The 15187-nt window shown below is 36.4% G+C and overlaps 1 protein-coding gene across 4 annotated transcripts in view; it reads right to left on the reverse strand.

The window, feature by feature from the left end:
- Positions 1 to 15187, reverse strand: part of NDFIP2 (Nedd4 family interacting protein 2) — a 47155-nt gene that overhangs the window by 15137 nt on the left and 16831 nt on the right. For 3 of the 4 annotated variants that reach the window (XM_074815459.1, XM_074815460.1, XM_074815461.1), the window contains 4 exons: positions 13224 to 13380; positions 11619 to 11746; positions 7635 to 7694; positions 4339 to 4426 (listed from right to left, as the gene is read on the reverse strand). In XM_074815459.1, coding sequence (XP_074671560.1) covers positions 4339 to 4426; positions 7635 to 7694; positions 11619 to 11746; positions 13224 to 13380 — 433 coding nt within the window. The remainder of the gene's footprint in view (positions 1 to 4338; positions 4427 to 7634; positions 7695 to 11618; positions 11747 to 13223; positions 13381 to 15187) is intronic. The other variant, XM_074815462.1, reaches the window with a different exon arrangement.

The raw sequence follows: 15187 nt of genomic DNA on the forward strand, positions 1-15187 counted from the left end.
AGTTTTCTGAGTTAAGCGATCTTGTGCAAAGGTTTTGAGTTGTACATCTTGCAATACATCAGAAGATACAAAAATGACAAGCACACTAGAAAAAAAGTCTACTTTTTCCTGAATTGTTCTTACGCTTCACTTGCTGATCTTTTTTACTTAACTTTCCACAGCTACACATTAATCACTTAAGTTTATATTCAGTATCATGAAAAGAAGCCAACAAAACTGGTCTGAAGACCTGTGCTGGTTCCAAATTTTAACCATGGCTCAAGCCTGTACTAAGACTATAATGGCAACTACATATCTACAAAAAGCAATTGTGCTCAGTTACACCCTCAGTCCCTGATTTGTCCAACGACTTATTATTTTAATATACAGCAGACAAAGCTTAATATTTCATACCTAGCCTAGGTTTACTAAGCATCTGCAATAAATATACTTTCCAGATCTCCATGCAACACTAGAAATTATTCTTCCCATTCCTGCATAGAATTTATTCTATTCTTGAACTGGGACACATTTTTGCTCCTTCCTGAAGGGCACCCCTGAAGTCTGAAGATCACTAGAAGCATTTGCTATCAGCTTCCACAGATAATGTTGGCAGTTTTTTATACTCAGTGATGAATGTTCAAAAACTTCCCTAGGCGATTTATTTCTTTCTACGGCTTCATTACCCTTGTGGATAAATTTTTCTTAATGCCCAATTAGAAGCTTCCTCATTCCAAATATTTTGTATTATATCCAAAGCATATGGAGAAACCATTCAAGTCAAATTCTTTCTACATTAAGAAAGAAGTCAGGTGATTGTACATGAACATGAGCCAGGCTCCCCTGATAACTGGAGAGAGATAAGCACTCCCAAAACAGTTCCTTTATTTCCTTCCAACATTTGCAATTTCAGTCAAATGACTTCCCCTAAGCTTCTCTTGCATGACTAAGGGAAACCTGCATAACATTCATGATGTGGACATGCATAAGTCAAGTTTCCTAAATTCACACAGAAGAATCCTCCCACTGGAAATTTAGACCATCTTACCACTCCTCAGGAAGGACACAACAGGATGCTGTGCTCACCCTGAGCTTCTGCCACAACGCTACCTTCCAACTTGTGCCCGCTTGAAACCCCCTAAGTAGATATCCTAGCTTGTGTGCAGTTTATTAACTGAAGCATCTAATAGCTTTGAAAACTGTATGAACATTAGTTTACACAATTTTGGTATCATTATAGCATCTGAGACAATATGCACATTACATTTCTCCACATCATGAGATTTTATTGGTGGAGTTGTACAGATGGTTTAAATTGCCCAGATGTTGTTCAAAAAGAACAAATCAGGTCTCTCTATGTGAACTTAAATTTTGGCTGTATGACCGAACACTTCTCTACATTTCTTCCTCCTTATTAACCCATCTGTGAGGTTGAAATTCATATTAATTTTTCCTAGGTTGAACGAACAACCCAAAACTCCCTTCCATGGTTTCAAAGAATCCAGATGAGCTCCACAACTCCTTCTGGGGCCAGAAAAAATACATTAAGTGGTCCAACAGCTAAATTTGCTGTATTTTGCATTCATAGCAAAATCAGAAACTGACAAACACCAGCCCTGACCATTAGAGAGCAGGTTCTTCACTCACCAACACACAGACTTCAGGAGAAACACCAATTTCTTAAAACACATTATTTTACTATATATTAGAAATAAAATAGGCTGTTTCCCAAATTTTTCCTCTAAGTTTCTGAATCAAGTGCTAAAACAAAAAAATCCACCTGTTCACGCAAAATACTTCTATTCTTTAGCATATATTGTCCCATTCTATTTAGTTACGCTAAAGAGAACAGTGCTTCACAACTTAGACGGGAAACAGGTTTGTAACTTGCACGCATCAAGCTCCTAAAACAAACAGAAAACCCAAACAAACAGATCCGGCCACTAGATGGCCTCGAGACAGAAGCTTTATGCAACCTGGACAGCTACCACTAGATGGCAGCTACATATCACTAGTTGATTGCAATATGCACGCAAGCTCAGTTAAACGTTTATTTGATTTTACTTCGGTTGAATAAAATCAAATTTAAAAAGCTAACTTCATTGTTTTATATTTAAAACAAAGTCAGCTCGCCCCCGCCCTCCCCAAGATCTTTCTACCAACGCTGTATGTAACAGTCACGGGAGGAGGTGGGAGAGCACATCTGGAACAAGCCATTCTTTCTATGCTCCTCTCACTAGAAGCACAGCTCCTTACACTATTCTCCTGCATTTTAACTGACAGAACTGATGATTGAACTGATGTCTCTCTGATCTGCCACCTCTACTTGCACTGTTTAAACATATTCCACACTACAAAAAAAAAAAAAAAAGTCATACTGTAAATTTCATTTTCATTCCCACTCTCTTAAATCTACATACATCAACTTTATGGAGACTTTTATCTCATTATTACAGAGGCAGAAATACACCACGGACTATTTATGATCTAACCTTATCAAGTTAAGCTCATTTTTCATTTAGCTCTCCAATTTCCGTAAGAAAAACTACTGAATATTATAGGTCTAAAAATGTTTTAAGTTTTTGTGAACTCCTCATTCTATGAACACAAATAATAATAAGCAAACTTGATCAATTTTCATAGATAACAGCATTCACAACAGCCAACACAGATTCCAATTAAGCATGCACTTGCATAAATATCTTGCATGTGTAAGCACTTATTTTATGTATTTCATTCGTAGGTGAGCAAAGTTGGTAGTAAGGTAGTCTCAGAATAATCAAGAAAAAATATGATCTACAGAGTACTTTTGTCAAATCTGTAGATGCAGTGCTCTGTGCAATCAGTCTCAGCTAAACAGCTGTTTGAAGAGAAAGTTGCCAGTTTATCCAACCAAACATCTGCATTCTTGAAGATGTACACAAGGTTCTGGGCATGCAGTTTTGGCCAACTGTATGTGAGTATCACTGGAGCCTTTCTGGAGCCTTTGATTCCAGTTCAGCTTCTACATAGCAGGCTTTTAACTACTACTGTGCTCCTAGCTGCAAGCTAACAAGTCTGTTCACAGCTGTGATTTTAAGGACTTAAAACATATTAGAGCCAACGATCCACTTGACCTTCAAGTGCAGTGCTAATGAAGGCCTGAACCAGGATTTAAAAGCAAGAACAAGTCCACACAATACAAAACCTGAACAGGTTAAATACAAAAACCTGCAGCACATATGGGAGAAAGGAAAAAGAAGCCACACCCCTCTTTGCACCCAAGAACATATACCCTTTCTATGGTTCAACTACAGAAAGAGGTCAGACTGTAAAACTCACTTTGTTATCCTACATATGTATTTATATATTTGCTATGCGAGATAGACACATATATTTTTATCCCAAGATATGAACACCACATTGTCCTAGTACATCATATGCCAATGTGGAAAAAAAAAAAACCAAAAACTGTGATAGTTCTGTAACCTTCATCTGTAACAGTTAAATAAAGAGACTGTGAAAGACATTAAAGAAAAAAGAGCTAAGATGAGCTCTAGGTTGAAAGACATAAAGGAGATTTCAGTGGATAATCAATCAGCTTTCATCCTGATGAAAATGCTAAAAACAGCTACATCCCCAACAGCAAGCTTTCATCCAGGTTGCCAACATTTATTTCAGAAAGTAAAAGTCCTCAGAAATTAGAAAGAAATATGCAACTGGCAAAGCAGAAGCACCTTCTTTCTAGAAGTAATTTATAGTGGCTAAATCTAACTTTGTTTAATGCAGTACATAAATTACAAGGTAAGACATGCACAGTGCACACACACAGTACCTGAAGAAATGCTATAGTAGTGCTGGTTGCAATCGCACATTACCTAAAGACAGTACATTTTTATATGCCCGTAGTTAGTTCAACCTGAAAATAAGCATTGTTGGATTTGTTCCAAAAATCCACCCACAGCTATTTAATCCACTATGCTAACATCAGCAACTGTTGTATGGAGTATCACCCCTCAAATTTTTTTCTACTTAAAAATCAATTGCCAGAGTTCTGTGATCCAGCCTTTAATTCAAGTTGGTACTCCAATTAGATGATGACAGAAATTCCCAATTCATAGGTAACAGTACAGCCTTGCCACGTCTCAAAACATTTACAATGATTTTGCTTTGTCCCCTTATCTGTCACAGATGCCACCGAAAGAAGTGCAACATATTTGCTACATCTGAAACAGGAAGCGTTTATATCTGTGTACAGGTAAAAAAAATCCAGTCGTTACAGTACATTAATGCAGTTTATCACAGCTATCTTTTATATTCCATAGAAAAAAGGTACAATTAAGATATACCTCAGTAGGTCTGGGATACAAGATAACTTACTGAAAAATGCCAACATGAAGATGCCATCATTGCCCACTCTAAGCTGATCTGCATCACTGAAATCATCCCGTGGTGGATACTCTTCTTCCTGGATTTATAGGTTAGTGATAATTTAGTGAAAAGCTTACTTTAGAATAATTATTTGTAGGATTAAAGTATTAATTATGTTTCTAAAGCTAGAAGAAAACTGACATTTCTGTAACACGTCCACATCAAGGAAGTTTAAAAAAAAAGTAACTCATAGCTATAAAACAAGTGTTATTTGTTGTTTATATCGACAGAGCCCAAATTTAACTGAAAAGCTTCTGTAGAAGATATGTACATACTGCCTATTCATCTTAAATGAAGCTAGAAATTATTTCAGATGAGTTCTTTGACAACCAAAACCAAAAGAAATCTCTTTTCTTACTGTAACTATCTTGATATGCAGCCAAGCTACTAAATATTTTTTGAAAAATCATTACATAGTATGTTCTAATTTTTTCCTGCCAGAAAAGTTTTTAATGCTTCCAAAAATATAAAATAAAGTTTTAGAATAAGGTTAGAATCTTAAAATAAATTGCTGATGCAACAGCACTGCACTAACCAATTTGAGTATCCTATAACCTGCAGAAAAACATATGCAAAGTAAAGAAAACCCCTGAGGACACTAGAGGGCGCGAGCACATTAAAAGTCTTCTACGCAAAACGCACAGTACTTAAGTCAAACAAAAGAAAACAGAGGTATCAGTCAAAACAAGCCAAAGATTTCTCCCATCGTGTCAAAATACTAGATCTTAAGATATTTAAAGTATGAGTTTGTTTTGTTCCTCAGTACTTTATTTCCAAGAGAACTTGGCAGATCTTAGGTATACAGTTCTGTGCACAAGTAAAACATTGCTGCAACTGGAGACTGGGAAACTAGAAGTTTTCATGACAACAAGCACTTATTAAGGAGAGCCTGATGAAAACTGTAAAACCAGTTAAACACACCATTTTTACACTTAAATCAATAGCATCAAAACAATGCAGGATGATACAAGTTAAATAATGCAGCCAGTAGCAGCAGTAATATGGTCTAGACATAAGCATGAGTAACATTCTTTTCTATCCTTTTCTCCAATTATTAGAAATGAGAATGTATTAGAAATGAGATAAGAAATGACCTATTTAAAAAAAAATGGCATCAAGGGAGATTAGTTCAAGTGAGATTTACTTAGTTGTTTCACTCACAGCAAACACTATTGAAATTTTACTGCTTACTGCTTCTAATTTTAACATACTATTCAGTCTCTGTACCAGATGTTATTTTGTAAGTAAGTTCATAACTAAAAGGGCATTAAACAATCACAGTGATCTAAAGCTCTTTCATGTGATTGACGTGTTCACCTTTGTCAACACAGCAATAATTTACCAGGGTATAGCTATCATGGTTAAAAATGTACTAGAACGAACTATACCAACTCAAGGCAGCCAGCATTACTCTTCGTAACAAGGCCATTAAATTCCAGCTGCACTATTTCGTTTCAGATTAATTATCCAGGACTCTGTATCAGACAAATTACTTTAAAAACACTGCTATTCACATAGACAATACTAAGGAAAGCTCAAAAAAGTAGCTGAGCAACAATCTTAAGGGGCTATAATTCAGCTCCACATAATTTCAGATGTCCCTAAATGGTTATCTTAAGTGACTATGAAAGTATTAGTTTATTTAGCTCAACTTTGCTGCAGCTACAAGACTGATGTGGGGAAGGGAAGGAAGGGCTGAAAATGCATTTAACAAAGAGCTACATTTGAATGTGCTTATCTCTGAAAAGTATGCCACAAAAGTTCCTTTTTCAAGTCAGGGCAACAAAAAATATTTTCAATTTTATTTTCAGAAGGTCTATAAAACCCCATATAAAATAACGTTTGAATTTTTTAAACTGTCTGCTAACTACTGTACTTCATACTAGCATTTCCAAGCCAATTAGTGAATTACGCCCTACGCAAAACATTGCTTCAGAAAAAGAAAGTTTTGCTCAACTAAAATAACAAGCTTAGCAGGTTTCTCTATATGCACAGGCTTCTCTAAAGCTTACACGTGTGAGAAACACAGGTCAGTATGTAACCCAGGGACATGAGAGCAGACATTTGTAAGTAGGCACTGTTGCAGTAAGTGTGAACAAGTTGTAATTTATCACACTCCATGTCAAAAGGGAATGATGTTAAACGAAGTTCTACTTACAGTCCCCAAAAACTGGCATATGAAAATTATCAGAATGTTTAAGAAATGAAACAGTTTACTGTGCTTATATCACATTCAGCCTGTATCTACATTATTTAATATTAAGTTGTTTTATAATCAGTCCTGCAGATGCAAGACACTAACTGGCTACCACTCAAGCCCCACTACTAATATTGGCTGTCTTTCACAGCACTCTCATTTGATCTAGTTGGTGTCAATTGCCCCAGTCCTTCTTCAAAATGTAATTGTTTGCCACCATTCATTGAGGAATGAAAAGGGACAATGAAGAATGACTGTTCTCTCTGCTGATGTCTAGAACTAAACATAATTTCACAGTAATACTTCTATTAGATACTGACATTTTTATCAATAAGAATAATAATCTTCTATTTACATATATTCTTTCTTTTTAATGAGAAGAATGTCATATAACACCACACAAATCCATAAAATATATAATACTGTTTCAGTATCTCATACTGATTTTTGACAAATTTAGCCATGTTAAGGATCATGGACGATACTTCTTGTTTGCTAAATATGCTGAGATCTGTATAAACAGAAAATTTACTGTTCCTACAACCAGAGAAACATCTAAACAGCAAAATATATTATCAGCACAAGTGGCATGTCACACAGAGTAATTTCTCTAAGCAAAAAGAACATCAGATGGTATGCAGCATCTATTGAAGTTGAATCTATTAAATCCTCTGAAACTACAGTGTTCTGTAGTATTCTGCAAAGAGGACTGTTTTTCCCCCCCCCAATGCTATTTAACTTCTTTCAGGTTGAAAACTACCATGGAGTACAGTGAGACAACCACCTTTAATCAAATAACCAGTTTTCAGGAACCCCTTAGATAACTACACTCATACAACTCTTCTCAATGCAGTGAATTTACAGGGAAAAACTTATGAGGAAAGGGTCAAATTACTTAATAAACCCCATAAATAATACCTTCAGCATACAAAACAATATGGAGAAGTTAATGGTGGGGGGAAAAAGGCACAATGAACTCCAAAAGCTTTTGTTTGCCAGCAGGAAAATTCATAGTTAAAAGTCTAAACTAGAGAGAACTATACCATACCTCTGGACGACTGAGGAATATTTCATCAAACAGACTCCTAGACTCCCTAAACTGGGCGTGCTAAGCATGTAAAAACAGAAAAACATAAGACAAATGCAACTGAAAAGCATTAAGTAAAAGCCATTCATTGCAACATACAAACAAGTCATTTAGCTGTTAGCAATATTTTTGTCCATTTAAATTAACCTTTCAAAACTGACCTTGAGAATTTGAAAAGGAAAACATCAAAAACCAGGGTAACTAATGCTGTAACTACTGATGACATAGGGCTGCTACAATTTCTTTCATATATTGAGCTATCTGGGAACATTTGAAAGAAATAAATGTTTATGCACAATGTATGCTTGTAAGCCAAACTACACAAAGGACTACAACTACTGAAAGTTTCAGTAAATGTTAAGTTTAGATTGTTCATACAATCTGTGAATGCCAGGCCAATGATGAAGTCTTTGACATAATCACACTAATATTTTTGTTTTAAGATCCTTGCATGATTCACGGGAAAAAAAATAGGAAAGCTCTTTATTAAGTGTGTTGCCTTTTTATACCATTTTCCTCTCTTTTGCTCAGTCAGTCAGTTTGTAGTCTTCTTTACTGCACACGTTGGACTATACCATGAAACGATTATCTGCTTCATGTATCACTCAAGGTAACAAGGACATTTAACTATTCATATTATTGTAGTGAAGAGGCAATATAACCTCATTTTATAAGGAAGAAACTAGAGGCACAGATCATAGCAGGCTTCACATTTATAAGAGCACTAATTTCATAAGGCTGAAGATAAAAACTGAAAAAAACAAAAGTTGTATCATTTGTGTATGTTTTGCAAAGTGTGTAGTATACAAGTCAGATACTGTCTGCAGCTGTCACTGCCTGCGGTCTCCAAGACAGTGAAAGTGAGAAAACAATTAACTACATACTAGTAGTGCTAAGTTTACTTATCTGTTCTTTCATGGGTATTCAGAGCTAATGATCAAAATTCTTCCCCTCAAGATGGCAAACCACCAGTCTAACCATAGCATGACCTTTTTTTCCTTATTCCAGTCATCTGCCAGATTAAGACAGTCTTATTCCACAGTCTTAGTCCACCCCCAGTGTAAATCCATCAGAAGTATTAAATAAGACAGATTTTGTGACAGTATCACATGGTAAGGTAATTAAAATGGCATTAATTAAAACTGTGCTGGCACATAATTTTAATATCATCTACAGAACTGGAACTCAACTTCAGCATTTCTAACTTTTTCCCCAGATCTCAACTTTGCAGCCTTAATACTGTTTCTTTGATATAGCTTGTGTGTGTGCATGCATGTGATTTAAAAAAAAAAAAAACAAAAACAAAAACAAAAAAAAACCAAAGCCACCAAAAACACAGAAGCAAACTGAGCAGAAATTCTGTCAAACTTGAGATCTTTAGCAGTCAGCAGGACTGTGGCTTCTACGTACACTGAGTAGACTTCTGATACTAACTTAGTACTGCTGTTAAGTCTACAACATTTTAACCAATTTCTGCTCTGGGGGAATGATTGTGTGTTCCTACTGATTTTTCATAAGTGAAATTCTGTGGTGTCAGCACCTTGTTCTTGAATGTCAAGTTCTACTGTTTGTTTTGGAAAAGCAGACTATGTAAAATTTTATTTCTCACTTTGTCACCATATCCTACTCTCCCACCTCTTAACTCCAGCTTCCTTCTCCCTCCCTACTCCTCTTTTCTCACACACCAGATTCAGCTCCTTTCCCAGTACCACATTATGTCCCCGCTTAGGTTCTGTTCTCCACCAATCCGTTCATCCTTCTCCCTCCTGTTTCTCATCTAAATCTGTATTCCCTCCATACCACTGCTCTCCATTCATCCTTGCCCTTTCTTATTTTGACTTAGACACATCCTCTCTGATCCCTGCCTGTGTTCACCTTGAGCCAGCTACCTCCTCGCCCAACCGAAACCAGACTTCTCTTCCCACAACACGTAAGCTTCAGAGGCCCAGGGTCATTGACCTTCTTCCCTCCGCCTACCATCGAGGCCCTTGAAGTTGAATCAAATGGCTTTCCCCTTCTCTTCTAACCAAAGGCCAAGAATAATAAAACTACTTCAAGGCACACCAGAAATTCCTATTTCTCAGTGTCAGTGTTTTCACGAAAAGCAGTCAAGAGCAGTCATAATGTGTATCTACTTTTAGTCCCATAGTCCTACTCTGATACAGAACATTTGAGAATGTTCTCTGGGGACATTCTGCATCTGCAGTCCCATCCCTTTCAGAGCTATAAGCAGTCTAAATTTATTCATGCAAGACAATCTCCACACACTTACTAAATTTGAAGCTCTATGTATCAACTGTGGAAAATAATTTTTCAAAAACTTTGAAATTTTATCAGATTTGACCAAAACCAGGCAGGTTTTCTGAGGAAGGGCAAAAGATGTTTCTGACACAGTGACCTGAACATGTGAGAAAGAGTTCTCCAAAGTAAAAAAAGCTTCAAATGACAAGGCAAAACCCACTGCTTTTTGACTTTGTTTGTTTTGGGGGGGTTTTTTGCTTAGTTTTATTCTTGAAATTGGCTAACCCCAGCCTGAGTTTTTCCCTGTGAAATTTAGGTCAAGGAAGATTGCTTATATGTCTGAATCTTTCACCTCATAGGGTTCTAGACATACAAAGTTAAAAGCAACAAGAATCTTGCAAGAGAGTTGCACACGTCCTGCCTGAAGCATCACAGGACATGTAACGTCCCTAAAAGTTAAGGCTTGGGTTTCTAATGTTCCAAGTAAGTGTAAAGGTTTATAATTTCAGACTGAAGGTTTCATTCAGACCAGTATTTCAGCAAAAGTTTTACTTTTATGACAACAGTAAGCACAGACTACATAGAATCCACGCTCCCATTAAAGCAGTTTAAAGGTTACAACTGCAGATCATCACTTTGTAACAGAAACTTGGCAAGTAACCATTCAAACGTCCCTGGTTCCCTACTGCATTTAGTAAAACAGATTTGTGTAACACCTTCACTGGTGCTGTTACACAAATCCACTTTCACTTTAGCTGTGCATACCTTAAACTGAGTGTTGTGCACTGTGATTACTGCACAGCAGTCAAGGAAGGAACAGACTCCCGCTGGGTGAACAGAATATTTTTTCCAGTCACAAGCACACTGCAGTCAGTAAGATCTTAAATGCATCTCAAATGCAATCACATTTGATCTCAAAGTGGAGACTTTCAGTGAAAGCACTGGAAGTCTAATCTGGGTATAGTATAGTACAGCCAATATTACCAAAGAGCAGAATTTCCACATTCCAAAACTTGGGAGAAAAAAAGGAATAACTTTGCTTACAAAATAACTTTTAACACTAAGTACAGATATCAATTTTCAGTTTTGAAGCCTGTATTCTTTAGAATGTCAATTCTTATAAAAAATTCTTGCTGGGGTTTGGGTTTTCTGTTTTTTTGTTTTTTGGGTTTTTTTATCTGTTTTAAGTTCTTGGAACATTTCTTTGAACTTCGGTATTAAAGTTTTCACAGAACAAACAACAGGGACCTTTCCTTTTAAGAAAGATCTACATTATTTGGGGTTTTACCCTTTCCAGACTGTTAGAATTCTCCTTCTTCTCTAAAGGTCTTTGTTCATTATTTTTTTTTTACCACCTGAAACACTAAATATCAGCAATGACTCTACAAAGTAACATTAGTAGCAGATACCTAATTAAAAGATGACAAAATACTGGATAAAGTATTAAACCAGGGCAAAATCTGGGTTTTAAAGCTGTTTAGACAGCAGCTATATGTCAGAAAAGAGTTAATATGATACACTTTTCATAGTACTTTACAACTAACTTACACTATCTATACAAAACCTAAGCATTCAAAACATTTAAAATACCAGCTCACCATTATTTTATTAAACAGGCCATAATATGGGCCCAATTGTTATAAATAATTAGATTAGCCTAACAAGTTTCACAACATTGAAATAAAGCAGAACTGTATCACTTACTCGTTGGGCAACTTCTGCTGCAGCAGCTGCCATTGCTGCAGCTTTGGCCTTCTCTGCTTCATCGTAAGTAGGAAGAGAGGTAGCTACACTGTATGGAGGTGGTACAGGATAAAATTCATTGTGTGTTTCTGTTTAAAATAAAGAGGTTATGCATTTTTAAGCCAGAAATATGTCAAGAACATTAAATTTTACATGCACGTAACTATTGAGCTTTAAAGCATATTTTTTCCCAACAGAGGCTGAAATTGATATTTGTATTTCAAGTTCTTACAAGTTTTTCAAAAAACCTTTATTTTTACAAAATAAAATAGCGAACAGCTTGATGGTACTTTTAGTTGCTACTCAAGGCAGAAACCTTAACCTAGGTGCTGCAAGGAGCCAACAAATTTATGAACAAAAAATCATATTTGCTGAGTTACATCCCAAGGCATTTCAGCCAAAAGCTTTTTACCATGTCATACAAAAGACTTGCACAGAAATATCCTAAAAAAAATTATCAACACCGATTAGTTACTTGGGTCCAGTAATAATCATGCTATATTTTTATTAGCATGGCCTTGTTGCTAACTCCAGTTGTTCTGTGAAAATCAGTTTAAATTTCACCACATTCTTATAAAATGTTCCTTCTATCAAAACGAACCTCAGACTCCATTCTTATACATCAGAATAGTAAAACATTATCATATAGAATAGAATTATTAACAAAATGAATAAAAAGTATTTAAAATACACCTTGAGCTTCCTCCTACAGCCAGCAGTAATTTGTAACAAGATTGCTTACATGGTAAACATTTGTCAGCACAGGTCACATGGTAAAAAGATTTGTCAGCACACCAACACAAAGATGTTATATATAGGGATAATTCTGCATAGCTATGTATTATACTTGCAAACACTGTGTCAAAGAACAGGGACAGGAAATTGCTCCTTTAATCAACATTAAAAAAATTAGAGGTTATGTCTAAAAATATTTATTTGGCACAGGGGAGACCCAAATCCAAGAAACTTAAACAGGGACTTTGAAGTTGCCTGCTGTTAAGTTTCCCATACCCCAAGGAAAAGTCACAACCTCATGAGAAAGTGAGTAGTGAAGAAATAGAGAAAGAGATCCATGTTACTCATTTTCCACAAGAAGTTTTATCAACAGCCTTTAAAGCAAAATAAATCTTTTCATGGCAATATTTTCACCTAACAATGGCATATGCATAAAAAGCTTGAGTTTTGACAAATCAGTGCTTTGTTTCTTGTGGGCTGTTTTTTTTTTTTTTTATAAAGAGGCAATGAAAATTGCTAGTGACATCTAATAATGGAGCACTACTCAAAGATGTAGATTAGATGTGGAACTGAACTACAAGGATACTTCAATAAAACCTATTACACTAATTAATGAGCTTCTATTAGTCTAGTAATTTGGAACAATCAGCATAATTTAGAAGCGTGCTTCTTCTGAGCAAACCAGAGAAAGGGCTGTGGATGAAAGCATAGCTTTTTGCCGCAATTGTGCATGTAGAAAAAACCAACATACCGCAGCATCATAACACTTTGAACCAAGTGCTGATTCACACACACACTCCTCCCTGACAAGCTGCTATCTAAGAAAAATACCTGAGGTTGCAGCTGCTTCTACAGCTATGCTACAGTAAGGTGGAGGGGAAGTATCTGCTTCAGATAAAGCTGCTGTCTGAGGAGTCTGCGTAGTCTCTGTAGATGTGGAAGGCTGCTCAGCTGATGAAGACTCTGGGGGGTCATCCTCATTGTGAAGCTTAGAAGAAAAACACACAAAATTCAGACACATTCAAGGAATACTTTCCATGACAACCTAGCACTTGCAGAACCATCTTCAAAAAGAGAGAATATTTCTCTTCAGCAAAACAAAAACTATTTACAAAACAGCATGTGACTAAGTAGTCCAGTTAAATCCGTTTAAACAAATGGCTAAAGACAATCTTAACTGCCTTTTCTTTTTCCCCCAGAAATGGATTTCTTCTCATTAGTGATGTTCACAGAGTCTTATAAAATCTGGGGTTTGTAGTGTTTACTATATGGGAAAATGCTGACTATAAAATACTTTCTATTATATAAATATTTTAACACTATCACTTTTTTTTCTTAAATACATTCATAAAATCTATTAACACATTTTAAAATATAACGGATGAGCAACACTGTTTTATTGTATTAATCTAAAAGAAATGAAAAAAAATAAGACACTTTTCTACTTCGGTAACTGTGATTTTTATATTCTTGCATCTTGTCAGAGAGCTTCTCCACTCAAATTCTAAGACTTTTCAAAACATTCTGTTTTTCTTTACAGTCTGGAAAGAATACTTACCCTATAAAACTTAAAGTTGCTAGTTAGCTTGGTTGTTTGTTTTTTTAAAATGCAGTTTTAAAATGACATGTCCAGTTAAGCATATACAGAAATAGAAACTGGGTAAGCAAGAATGTCAACTAAAATTGGAATTCGGATCCACCAACTAGGATTTTTTCTTAGAGAGGGTATTTTTGACTATTTTAGCTAAAGAGGAAAAACCAAAGGAAAAACCACCACACAAAAACAAAACAACAACAAAAAAAAAGTGTTTCCTGATGTTCAGAGGGAAGCTCCTGTGTTTCAGTTTGTGCCCAGTGTCTCTGGTCCTGTCACTGGGGACCCCTGGAAAGAGCCTGGCGCTGTCCTCTTTGCACCCTCCCTGCAGGTATTTACAGACACTGATGAGATCCCCCCCTGAGCCTTCTTTGCTCCAGGCTGAACAGTCCCAGGTCTCCCAGCCTGTCCTCACAGGAGATGCTTCAGGTCCTTCATCATCTTAGTGGCCTTTCATTGGAGTCTCTTCAGTATGTCCAAGTCTCTCCCATACTAAGGAGCCCAGACCTGGGGACAGCGCAGAGGCCTCACCAGTGCTGAGCAGAAGGGAAGGGTCACCTCCCTCAACCTAATGGCAATGCTTTACCTGGTGCAGACCGAGATACCACTAGCCTTCTTTGTGGAAAGGGCACACTGCTGGCTCATATTCAAGTTCTGCAGGTTAATTAAAAACTAAGGATAACACCAGGAACTACAAGCATGGAAGACATTTCAACAGTAGGCAGGTAAATTGGAAAGATAGCTCAACAGAAAATTCTTCAAGAGAAGTTAGCACAGCAGAACAACTTTGTGCAGTTTTCATATGGCTTCTACCACACTCTTCTCTTTAAAATGTGTCAAATTAGGACAAGTGATGAAGTTACTTGCTAAAGCATTTTTCAGGAGTCCCTCCCAATACTGTACTCAAAGAACTATAGCTTAAAGGGTTTACCTATACATATAAACTACACATATATGCACACACATATGTGAGTGTATATATATACACACAGGCCACAATACACACACGAGCATCTACTATGAAGAAGTCACCTTCAACGGAACTGATAGAGGCTAGTGAGGGTTTTTGGGTATTGAGCAATCAGGTCATTTAATGGCTAATCAGTGATCCAGAGGAAGTAGTAACCTGAGAAATATGTATAGCCATTTAGAGCAGTTAAGCCCAAAGAAAACAACACTACTTCAAAATAACCTAATATAT

The sequence above is a fragment of the Strix aluco genome, chromosome 2 (assembly GCF_031877795.1).
Source record: "Strix aluco isolate bStrAlu1 chromosome 2, bStrAlu1.hap1, whole genome shotgun sequence".
NCBI classification, from domain to species: domain Eukaryota; kingdom Metazoa; phylum Chordata; class Aves; order Strigiformes; family Strigidae; genus Strix; species Strix aluco.